We start from the raw sequence: 12,534 nt of genomic DNA on the forward strand, positions 1-12,534 counted from the left end.
TTTTTTAAGTATTTACCTACAAGCAGGGAAATGGAAAAATATTAAATTCGCTTCAACATTATCTTTGGCCTACGTTCTATCCCATAGTTTGCAACATTGCACATGTCTCTTTGAATGGTCAAGAATGACTGGACTATAGACTCCACATGAGTCACTAAGTGGCTCTGTGAGCTGTAGATCTCGCGAATCCCAGCTTTAAACTGGACAACTGTATGGCTCAGCTAGAAAAAAAAAATCCAAAAACTGAATCATAAAAAAAAATCTATGTAATCATCGATTCTACTCACACAATTTCATGAGAATCGGTTGAGAATTGAGACCTGTAGAGGAGAACCATCCAGATGGTTTTGGACATACGAAAGCATTTTTGCCCAAGTTGAAACGTAGACCTTCGCTATCGCTCGGTCAATAAGGAATTAGGGATATTACTTATAATTACTTCAAAGATATATGAAGATGTTCTGTCTAGATAAGGTCGAAAATAAACAAATATAATTATTTACAGTTTTATTTCTTTATACAACTCTTCTTATGTTTCAATATCTCCACCGCCGTCATATACAAAGTTTCCTCGCAACTTTCACACAGATATTCCCTAGCATTTGGTTTATTTTCCCTAGAGGTCGTAGGTGCTTCAGTTTTGACCTCAGTTTTGAGTGAGCATGTGAACTGTGTGTGTTGTAGTTTTTCTAAGGGGGACAGACAGACGGAAATACCGCAGTTAGGGCAGGACCAGGGGATGTTGTAGGATTCTTGGTAGCTGGTGTAACTCCAGTCGTTGTCTACCACGCTGAAAAAAAAAGTTTGGGTGACACCAAGGTGCTTAGCCAACATGCCAATCGTTAACGCTCCGTAACGTAGAATAGACATCTCCTCTACCACTCTTCGATATTAGTGCGACAGAGACATTGGCATATCGTTCGCTACCGAGCGTAAACGATTGGCACGTCGGTTACGCACCCGGATATAGGACAGTCGAAACTATCTTACATTGGATCGCGCAACAGAAAAAAAACAGTAAGAATACCCAGGAAGACCAGGAAAACATGGGCAGAAAGCATTAGTACTTCGATTACTAGGTACTGATGCCATTAGGTAAACATTTTTATTTCGAAAGAATAAAAAGAAAGAAATACATAACTGAAATAAATGTCATATACTAAGAAAAAGTGACCAAGGCCTCCAGTGCCCCAGGCTGGAATCGAACCAGCGTCCTCTGCTATCGCGGCAAGTGCCTGTAGATAGCAGATGTGCGACATTTATTTCTGTTTATAATTTATATAGTAGTGTTTCTACTTGAAATAAAAACAAATTAAAATATTTTCTGAAAATAATTAGATTTGTTCTAATACTTCTAATAGTAAATACATAACATAACATTACTTTGTTTACTAGAATCTAATATTACAAGTCGACATAAGACAGTTGTCGCCAGATTTGAACTAATACGTAATTTTTTTTTATGATAAAGGAGGCAAACGAGCAGACGAATCACCTGATGGTAAGCGATTACCGCCGCTCATGGACAGTAGCGTGCACAGAGATTTGGGACTGGGTAGGCAAAATTATATCAGAAAACCGGGCAAGTGCGAGTCGGACTCGCGCACGAAGGGTTCCGTACCATAATGCAAAAAAAGGCAAAAAAAAACGGTCACCCATCCAAGTACTGACCCCGCCCTACGTTGCTTAACTTCGGTCAAAAATCACGTTTGTTGTATGGGAGCCCCACTTAAATCTTTATTTTATTCTGTTTTTAGTGTTTGTTGTTATAGCGGCAACAGAAATACATCTGTGAAAATTTCAACTGTCTAGCTATCACGGTTCGTGAGATACAGCCTGATGACAGACGGACGGACGGAAGGACAGCAGAGTCTTAGTAATAGAGTCCCGTTTTACCCTTTGGGTACGGAACCTTAAAAAATGAGAGCTACTAACTCACCAAAAAAATTGCGTGATGGTTTTCATTTTGTTGTCAAGTCTTTTCAATTACTTCTTTTTGGCTAAACGAAAGCTTCGAAAACGCATCATTTTTAATAGTTTGCACACACACACACCCACAACTTTCACAGATAAAATTATCCATTTTTTCACTAATCGCACTTTATAATTTCCGGCAACTGTTAACTGTTATCTCATAAACTCACCAAAACAAACAAACAATGGCGACCGAATAAAAAATGTAAATAAACTTAACCAAATACTGTAAACGAATAAAAAAATTGTCTCGTTTTTGCACTAAATTACCATAGCAAATGCTACTTTTTAAAATAGTCACGTAAACATCGGAACTATTCGGAAACTTTCGGGCGTCATTCGTTTATGTTTGGTACGAAAGACACTGCCTATTGCGTCTAAATGTGTGCGTTACTTGTATAATTGTGTGCTCGTACTTATAGGAAGGCCCACTATACTGGCACCGCGTAACGACGACTCACGGGGAGGCACACATAGAAAGATTTAGACGGAAATGTTTTCTGTCTTTGCCGTGCAAGGCACGTAGCGGCGCTAGTGCCGCGTGGTGTAAACTTCGTCGCGTAGAATTATTATAGATGATGACTTGATGACAAAGCTTAACCGGTAGATGGAGCGCTTATTAATTTTTAGAATGTTTTAAGTTATATCGATTACTGATAGTACGATCAGGTATAAATTAAATTAAGTAGTTTAAGAGGATAGACATCGGAATTATAGTAGGGTAGGCAGTGCCTTTTTGCCTTTATGAAGTGCACGCCACTGCTCATGGACACCCGCAACGCCAAAGGGGTTGTAAGTGCGTTGCCGGAATTTAAGATGGGAGTACGTTAAAATATACGAAAACTCACCAATTATAAACAATGTTATCCGTCACATATACGCCTCCCTTCTTTTCATGCGCATGGCATTCGTAACCTTCTTCGAACGGGTTAGGGTCGATATTCGGGTGAGCTTCGTCAGGTCCATAGTACAACACCTTCAGATCACCTGGAAATAGTGTTAATAGATATCAATTGTAAAATGAGCGTTTTCCAAAAAAAAATACATTTCATTCATGTCTTCTAAATATTGACTTCTTGGGCTCATTTTACTCAGAATCATTTCTACATTCACGCCTCATACATGAAAAAATGTGTCCCAAAATTATCACTAGACCAATCACATGGCCTACCGTGTAACACGACAATCGAAAGTTCGGTTTCTGCCTCTCTATCACTCTTGCCTATTCGATCGGTAGAGAGGCAGATAAAGAAATTTCGATTTTCGCGTTTCGCGGTAGGCCACCTGTAAACAAACCGCCTCAATGTCAGTGAAAACTTGTCAAAAAACTGTTTTTAAGGCCTAGTATGTTTAAGTTACTCTATGGTTTACTAAACAAATTAGTGCTGCACTCTGGCGGCAGAACATTGCAATAATACCTACTCCCTATTGAAAGGAACCAAGGGGCATGGTAAACTAACCTGGTAGCAACCTCTTTATAGTGTAATAAACTTCGCTGGACATGTAAGAACTGAGATCGCATGACAGGTCGTGTTGTAGCTGCTCGTAGTTCAGTTTTGGTTGCTTCTTCAATTCTGATTCAACTGATTTGTCTGGATTTGCATCTGAAAGAACAAGAAACTGTCAGTTATGAGTATGTTGCCACAAGTAAAAAAAAACCGGCAAGTGTGAGTCGGACTCGCGCACGAAGGGTTCCGTATCATTACGCAAAAAACGGCAAAAAAATCACGTTTGTTGTATGGGAGCCCCACTTAAATATTTATTTTATTGTTTTTAGTATTTGTTTTAGAAATACATCATTTGTGAAAATTTCAACTGTCTAGCTATCACGGTTCATGATATACAGCCTGGTGACAAGACAAACAGACGGATAGTGGAGTCTTAGTAATAGGGTCCCGTTTTTACCCTTTGGGTACAGAACACTAAAAATCGAAGTAAAGACGTAAGGCTCATTTAGACGGTGCGAGAACTTTTGTAACTAGACGCACTAGCTGATCTAGTCAACATAAATAATGATTGACCCAGCTGATCAATCGAAAATATTTTCATAAACTTTAAAACATCATTTATTATGTACAAATGTTAATTAAAATAAATACATGTAAGTAACTATAATGTATGCATTCAGTACATTAATTTTAAATAAAAGCAAAACATTCTCACGAGAAATCCGAAACAACAAACAAAAAACTTAACTGAGTCAAGTTTCATAGTGGGCCATTAATCAGAAAAAGTGATTCGCTGAAACCAAAGAGAATGGAATGTGTATAGAGAATTACTGTCGGTGAATTTTGTAGTCGCGAAGGTTATGCTGCCATCTGTTGACGCAGTATTGAAACTAAAGATGAAAATGTATAAAAATATCAATAAAACATATATATTTACATATCGACATAAATGATTTTTATTAATTTTGGATCGCCATGTGCTTTGATCCGTGTTTTTTTACATTGATGTGCGTTAGAATTGTTAAATATCAAGGGAGTGGCGCCATCTGTTAGAGAGTAACTTTGTCTTGATTTCCGAGGCACGGGGTTTCTTTTGACTTTGCTTGTCTTATGGGAATCACACCTCTTTGCCAAAACTACTCAAGTTTGGTACTCGAGTTTAAAGTAAATAAATAACAAAGATCTTATATCGAAGTGCGTCTAACGCGTCAAATGCGTCAAACGCGTTTCGTTAATGTCTTTTATGGTTATAAATACCCCCACGCCAAGCTGGGAACTGATGATTCTATTTTTGTCCGTCGGATTGTCACGATCTCTGGCTCGCCCGTAGACGTTAAAACAAAGGTCTTATCTTGACGGTTGAATGTTTGGCTTTACGTAGTTACTATGCTGCTTTTTGTCAGACTGTTCAATTGTTAGTTCAGTGTAAATACTTACGTGTGTTTTGGTGATTTTTGTGTTTTAGAGCCAGATTAGTGTCTGATTGCACGGTCAATCAACTGGAAACGCCTAACCTAGCGGTGATAAGCAGGCTTTTCCGGGAATCCAGCAGGGTGACCACTATTTCCTACAACTAAAATTCCCTGACTTTTCCCGGTTTTCCAGGCGTTTTTTCAAGTTTTTCCCTGACCATAATCTTAAATGTAATAAATATAAAATATATAATTGGAATACATTTTTGCGCTTTTGCAGAATTATCTGCTAGCAAATCACAATTTATAAATATGTACAATGAAATAATACAAAAACGTAAATAATAAGAAGTAGTATCTGAATAGCTCAGTTGGTAAGAGCGAAAGCATAGTTAGACGGAAGTCGTGGGTTCACATCCTACTTCAGGTGACGTTTTTGTACTGTTTCATTGCATTTAAAAATTGTAATTTGCTATCATACAGTTCTTACAGTTACCCAATAATTCATTTAATTTTTGACCATTATTGTTAAAAGCTATGTATACAGGAAAAACCAATTGAAACAGTAGGTACCTCTGACTACTGAATTTATTGGATATTAAATGTAAGTATCATATAATATAATCGAGCCGCGTGGATCTTTTTTTTTCAATATTTATTTTGTCTATACCGCCGTGGTAGAGTCAGACCAAGAAAAGTCTGCAGCGGATTTGATAGCCCACGCAGTGCAAGTGTTATTTTAAACGTCAAACTTCTATGAAATTATGACGTATAAATAACACTTGCACTGCGTGGGCTATCAAATGCGCTGCCGACTTTTCTTGGTCCGACTCTAGGATATAGCGTCATAAACGCGTCTTTGCGCAATTATAGACTCTTGCGAAAGATTTTCCACTAATATCTCCTTATTGATGGAAAAGCCACGCTCAGCACTATAAGCGTTTCCGTGGGATAACACCATGACCATTTTTATTAAAGTTTGCATGTCTTTATTTTCCTTTTTTTATCAAACCGAGCCAAACATCATCCAGTCGGTGACCATCCTTAATGGAAAATTGTTTCATTGATTTCTCAAATTCAGGTGATTTACAAATATCATTGCAGACCATAGAAGGTAGGATCGTATAGAAGTGGTATACGCGTGCCTCCGTGAGGGACAAAACATACGCAAATGCGACACTGTGATTGGTCGAATTCATTTGTTGCCCACCATAATCCATACTAAATTTACGGTGGGGAACAAATAAAATGTGAGACTGTGACAAGGACAAACAATAATAGCTCTTTCGCTGCTACTCCTACTGAAAGATACATAAGACTATCCTGTTCGGTCACTTCTCCCCACCCTCATGCCAGATTCAGTTTTAATACTAGATTCATGTTGCAGACACTTTTGGCGTTATCTGCTTCATATCCTGAAAGCCGGTTATTTTTGACAAATATGTCCAACACTTTATCGAGCCTCTCTCGTCGGAATTCTGCATTGACTGCGATTGCGGGATCGAAACAAGATATTCCCTTAGTCAAAGCATACGAAATAATTTTAGTGGCGCGATCAACAACGCTAACGTTCTCGAGCCAACGTACAGTCGCCATCAGATATATCGGAGCGGCCGAGATGCTCAAAAATATCTGAACACGCACTCTAACGCCTTGACAATAGAGGCGTGTTCAGATATTTGTGAGCGCCTTATCCGCCCCGATATATCTGATGGCGACTGTACGTACTGCACAAAAATTTAATGGGAATGTACTCGAGCCTGAAAACCTTGTATAGTCTTCACGTCGCGCGGGGCTATAGCAGAATAGGTAGTATAGAGAACGTAAAAACACTACAACCTTCCATCCCGAGGCTTTCAGTGATTTTTTAAACGCATTGTTGAGATTATGAAGTCCACAACTCCCCATGTTGAGCAGAATTGGGTCACCTGCTTCGCCCTTACTTTTGAGTTTGGACTTTAGGTCTTGCAAAAAAATATTTTATTTACATTATCCATCGAAACCTGCAATATTTTTTTTGTGTCATTGCCATCAGTCGTGGCAAGAAAAGCCTCCAACAAATCAGCAGCAGTTGCGTGCCCCAGAAAAGCTGAGCCGTAATATCTACTTCGGACTTGGTTTTTCTCATTGTCCCAATAACGGAAAAAGATGTCCATCTGCCCTTTCTGAGCAACTTTATTAAGGGATTCGTCAAAGCCTATGGTAACGACATCACAATCAGAACATGCTTCTTTTAATTGTCGAAAAAAATATGGCGTCCGTAGGTATACAACAGTGTAGGCTACTTTTGTTCTTTGAAAGCGCATTTTTTTTGCGATATCAGAGTCCGGAATCATCAGAGGAAAGAGATCCACGGCTTGTCCACCGCTCCTTTGTTAGCTATGACTTAGTACTTGATACAAACACCAAATGATTTCAGCCTTCGTAACTTCGTCCTTAATCAGCATTGTCATTATAACACGTTTTTCTTTAATATTAGTGTGATGTGATAGAGTGATCGCATTTACCTACTATAGTAGATATTTATAATGTTTGGAGATGGTAAAATTAATAATTTGTTTTTTTATTATGTACTTATATTATGTACAATCGACGTCAAAGATATTTATGTTTACACTTTTGCACCTTACTCCTTTGAAACAAGGCGAAAAATGTAAAGATATCTTTGACGTCGACTGTACATACAGAGACAATTTTTATTCCCTGACCTCCATTAAATTTCCCTGACAATTCCCTGACTTTTCCATGACTAGCGAAATTCCCTGACTTTTCCCGGTTTTCCCGGTTTTCCAGAAAGTGGCCACCCTGCCAGTAGAGTGTTAGGTCCAGGTCGCGAGAGGGGCCTGGCGTCAACCTTTTTACCTACACAGGTGACGATTATACCTCTTACGTTCTCTTCAAGGTCTGACAGAGGGATGTGAGGATCTCACGTGTGGATCATTAAGAGTAATCTTTACTCACTGAAATCTGTTGGTAATTGAAGAAGCGTGGTCTTGTTATATATATTTATATATTCACATTTTATATTTGGAATAGGGCGCCTTATTCGTCAGTACCCTTGGCTACGGCCTACACTGCGGAGGGAGGCAATCACACAGACACTAGGGTTTGCAATACCTCGGTTTTGTCGGCCGAACGTTTACAGCTTAAATAAGGGTCCCTCTCACACACACTCCTCCCTGTAAAGATAGAGGTTCGCCTCTAGATTTACACATTAGAATAGGGACATTGGGGTAGAGTTAGGGTAGAGTCATTATTTGGGTGTTAGGGTTATTTATTATTTCTTTCTTTATTATTATTTATTCTCTCACATATATTTTGGTTACACACAGTGTTAAAATCATTAGAGTGTTAACTGTTTTAAAATACAGAATAAAATTAAAGTCTAGTTTCAGTAGCATATGGGTTACTGAGGTTCGTACATTAGATATGATTTAAAGGAAATACATTATTATATTGGGTGAGATAGGGGAACAAAGTTATTTGAGGACATACTAAATAATTTTGTTATAGGGAGCTAGTGACAGGCGAAGCAGTTCACTAGTGACAATTTGAGCTTTTCTATATCGGGGTAACTAAGGGTATTAAATCATGTTTAATAGACGATTGCTTCAGTATTCCATACATTTATAGTAAGAATATCCAGATGAGTTTATTGGCGTTTCTTCTTGTCTGAAAATAGGTTCAGAAACGCAGATAAAAGTAAATATTACATAGTGCTTAGGAATACCTATTAAAAACAAAACAAAATAAAATAGGTATTATTTAGTTTAGAGACCCGTCTTCATGCGAGGCGTGACAGTAGATAAAGTAGGTATGTTTGTACGTATTAATATTAGCAGGTTAGCGAATGGATATAAAAGGAAAATATAATTACAATTAAACAACAAGGGCTTATACTACTGTTCACGGTAACTGGTCACGGTAGGGCTCGGTAGGAGATAAATTCTAAAAAATATAATTTATTATTTATTTTTCATATGATTTTATTTTTCATTCGATAGTGTTATAATATGGAAATATTTACAATTACATATGGTATTTTAGGGGTAATATTTTAAATCCAAATCTAATCAGTCTGCACATAAAAGACCATGGGTACTAAGGTTCACAACGTATTAATTTCACTAGACGATCACATGGCCAAATCAATCTATTTTTCTTAATTTATAATCAATTCTGGTTGAGTTTTATTAAAGTAGATTAGCTAGTAGAGGGTTAAGGTACAACTTGCATGCGAGTTTCATTATATTGCGGTATTTGATTGGTCGGCTGAATTGGATGTAACCAATAGTCCTCAATGTAACTAAAATCGCATACGAGTTCGCGCGCCGTCTAAATAAGCCCTTAGGATCGGTTGCACCAAAGCGTCTGTCACCGTTACAACGTTCGTTAAATTTTATTGTATGGAAAATTTCATAGTTCACTGCTGACTATGGCTAGTTCCATAGTGCACTGCCAATTGACGTTGATCAGTCCGCTAATTGTGGTTGGTGGCCATTAGGGGTCGTCCGTATTACATCACACAAAGAGATTTTTAGAACCCCCCTCCCCTCACCCTCTTGTCACACTTTTGCATAGGAAAAAGATAGTTATTTCATAAGTACTGGCAAACTTCGCATGACCCCCCTCCCTCTGTTGCTGTGAGATAATATGTGGATGAACCCTAAGGGTCGGTTGCACCAAACCGTCGGTCACCAATAAAGCGTTCGCTAAATTTTATTGTATGTGAAGTTTCATAGATCTCTGCTGCGTGACGTTGATCAGTCTGTTAACTACGGTTGGTGCAACTGGCCCTTAAAGACGGACAATACGAGATATTTACCCGCCAATCGCCTGTTGATCAGAGCGTCCCACCGCTGTCGTAGCTTAGCGGCTTTCAAGAGAAGATTCAGTCCCGTCTCTGGGTACGGGAACTCCAGTAACAACCATGAGTCACACACGATTCTGAAAGCGAATAAAGTAGTGGTTTAGCATTTTTTGTCTCCTGTCTCTCGTGACACAGTCAAGTACACTGTAGATACAATCGAACAAGGGTTAACTAAAATATCGTAGTCGCAAATAAGACAGTTGCGGTAGATGGCGCAATCTTTTTTTTTGCTAACAGAAATGTTCGCTCCAATACCCGAGTCGTTGATGTTTGAGTGAAGACCGCCAGGCTGAAGTGGGACTGGGCCGGACATGTCTGCCGGATGCATGATGACATAGCCACTAGCCGGCATCCCCAGGGTAGTCGTGGCAGAGGCAGACCGAGAGAAATGGCGGGACGACTTGGATGCATTCCAGAGGGATTGACGGGATCTTGCTGAGCACAGCGAGGATTGGAAAGGGAGAGGGGAGTCCTTTGCCCAGCAGTGGGACACACACATAGGCTAATAAAAAAATAAACAAAACAGAAATGTCGTACATTGGCGCTTGACAGCGCAGCTTAAGCAATTTTTACCAAAAACGTCAACTAACGCACGCGGCGACAGTCCAATATCAATTTTCGTGCATTCGGACAAGGTTCACGATGACGCGCATGATAGGCGTGGCATTCAACGGGTTAATAATGAACCAGCGCAATTTTCTTTAGCGTTATGCATCGAAAATATTTTGAAGTAGGTACTTTACGCTTCTTTGTATTATTTTGTATTTTGTACAACTTGTACATACTAGACGTGTGCGCCGATTAAAAAATGATCGGCGGCGGCGTTTGCCAAAAAATCGGCGGCGGCGGCGTGTTTTCGGCGTGAAATCGGCGTGACCTTGCGGCGGTTTTCTTAAGAAAAATCATAAATTTGTTGTTTTTCTTGAAAATTTTATCAATGCAGGTCAGTTAACTACGTATAGTTTGAATATGCTGTGAGTAAAATATGGTTTGTAAATGAATATAGGATAGGTACAATAACTTATTTTCCCTAGTAACTGGCTTGCATTAAGAGGTTACCTGGTCCCAATGACCTTCGATCCGATCTGGAACTCTCCGTTTTCTCAAGCTTTCCTTGGCTTATCCTATTAACAATGACGTACTTTAACAAAACAGAACTCCACATATCCTAGACATTTGCTAGACTATAGTGGACTACTATGGCTTCTTTTTAATGGTTTTCTTGTCGTACAACCACCAGGCGGCTTAGCACGGTCGCGTTTTTATCCCTTGTCACCATGCCTGTCACGTTCTAACAAGTATGTAAGTGCGAAAGGGACGCGTATAGTGATAGTCGATAAAAATGGAACCGTGCTGAGCCCGCTGGCTTACTGAGACGTATCTTCTTTCTCGTTTTCTCATTGCTGAGGCTCACGACCACATGTAATCTGTCTCCATTTCGTGCGGTCATAAGCCGTATGGACTGCACGGTGCAGACTGCTGCAAGCCGACCTCTTCATAGCGTTCGACCATCTCACACATGCTCCAACTCGAGCACGTTTACCATTCATTCGGCTTAAATTCATGTGTTTCTTCACATCATGCGTTGGATAATATGTCCGAAGAATCTAAGGGCTCACGCATGGCATGTTGGGAAGAGATGAGTGGCGATATAGAGCTCTTTGAGAATGGAGGCGTTTGTTCTTCTAGCTGTCCAAGGTATAAGCAGCACTGGCAGCAGTCTTCGTTCGTTCGTTAACATTTGACGGTGAATACTTAGGATTACTCAGTTACTTTAATTGGTGTGTAGTTAGTAATAGTTTCTGCAACTGGCTATTCAGTTTCATTTAATTAATAATTGATGTACTTATTTAGTTGGTTTAGTTGATTTAGTTACGCTTCCGGCCTGACCGAGGCACCTGTGAAGCTATATTCTCTGTGCGTCAACTAGAAGAGAAAAGCAGAGAGCAAGGTCGTCAACTGTCTCTCTGCTTTGTTGACCTCGAGAAGGCGTTTGCCAGCGTGCCTCGTGAAGCCCTCTGGATAGTTCTGAGCAAGCTTGGATGCACGGAGAAGTTTGTAAGGCTAGGGAGACTCCTACACGACGACATGGAGTGCTGCGTTGCTACTGACGACGAACAATCGGACTTCTTCCCCGTTACGTGCGGGGTGAAGCAAGGTTGCGTCCTAGCAGTCCTTAGCGTTGTATTTTTCGGTCGTAGTCCAAGAAGTCTTACTCACATGCTCTGAAGGTGTTCGCGTCCGCTATCGCACTGACGGCAACATTTTCAACCTGGCCAGGTTTAAAGCACTCACAAGTCTCATACTCAGTGAGCACAGAGATCATGTATGCAGATGACTTGTGCTTTGTGACTGAGTCCCAGGAAGGCATGCAACAGCTCAGGTCCAGCTTCGACGAGGCCTGTCGCAGATTTGGGCTCAAGATCAGTGTCAAGAAGACTGAGGTGATGTCGCTGGACGTTGTCAGTCAACAGGCACTGGTCGTTAGACACGGCGAGGACCAGCTGAAGCAGGTGGACAAGTTCCGTTACCTGGGGAGCACCTTAACATCCAAGTGCGACCTTGATGCTGAAATTAACGGCTGCAGCTTTTGGCAAGTTAGACCACAAGGTCCTCAGCTCGCACGATTAAAACTGGCCACTAAGATATCCGTTTATATGGCAGTCGTGCTGCCCAACCTTCTATACTCCGCTGAGACGTGGACCGTTTATCGCCGCCATATCTGCACGCTGGATCGATTCCACCTCAGATGCCTACGCAAGATACTGAAGATCCGATGGTCTGATCGTGTTCGGAATACCGAAGTGCTGCGTGGAGCAAATGTGGGTGG

General features: G+C 40.2%; 1 protein-coding gene across 2 annotated transcripts in view; it reads right to left on the reverse strand.

Annotated features, from left to right (window-relative positions):
• Positions 1-498: 498 nt before the first annotated feature.
• Positions 499-12,534, reverse strand: part of LOC134798773 (probable ATP-dependent RNA helicase DHX34) — a 29,634-nt gene continuing 17,598 nt past the window's right edge. For both annotated transcript variants that reach the window (XM_063771149.1, XM_063771148.1), the window contains 4 exons: positions 9,660-9,781; positions 3,435-3,578; positions 2,823-2,961; positions 499-790 (listed from right to left, as the gene is read on the reverse strand). In XM_063771149.1, coding sequence (XP_063627219.1) covers positions 508-790; positions 2,823-2,961; positions 3,435-3,578; positions 9,660-9,781 — 688 coding nt within the window. In that variant the 3' untranslated portion in view covers positions 499-507. The remainder of the gene's footprint in view (positions 791-2,822; positions 2,962-3,434; positions 3,579-9,659; positions 9,782-12,534) is intronic.

The sequence above is a fragment of the Cydia splendana genome, chromosome 17 (assembly GCF_910591565.1).
Source record: "Cydia splendana chromosome 17, ilCydSple1.2, whole genome shotgun sequence".
NCBI classification, from domain to species: Eukaryota; Metazoa; Arthropoda; class Insecta; order Lepidoptera; family Tortricidae; genus Cydia; species Cydia splendana.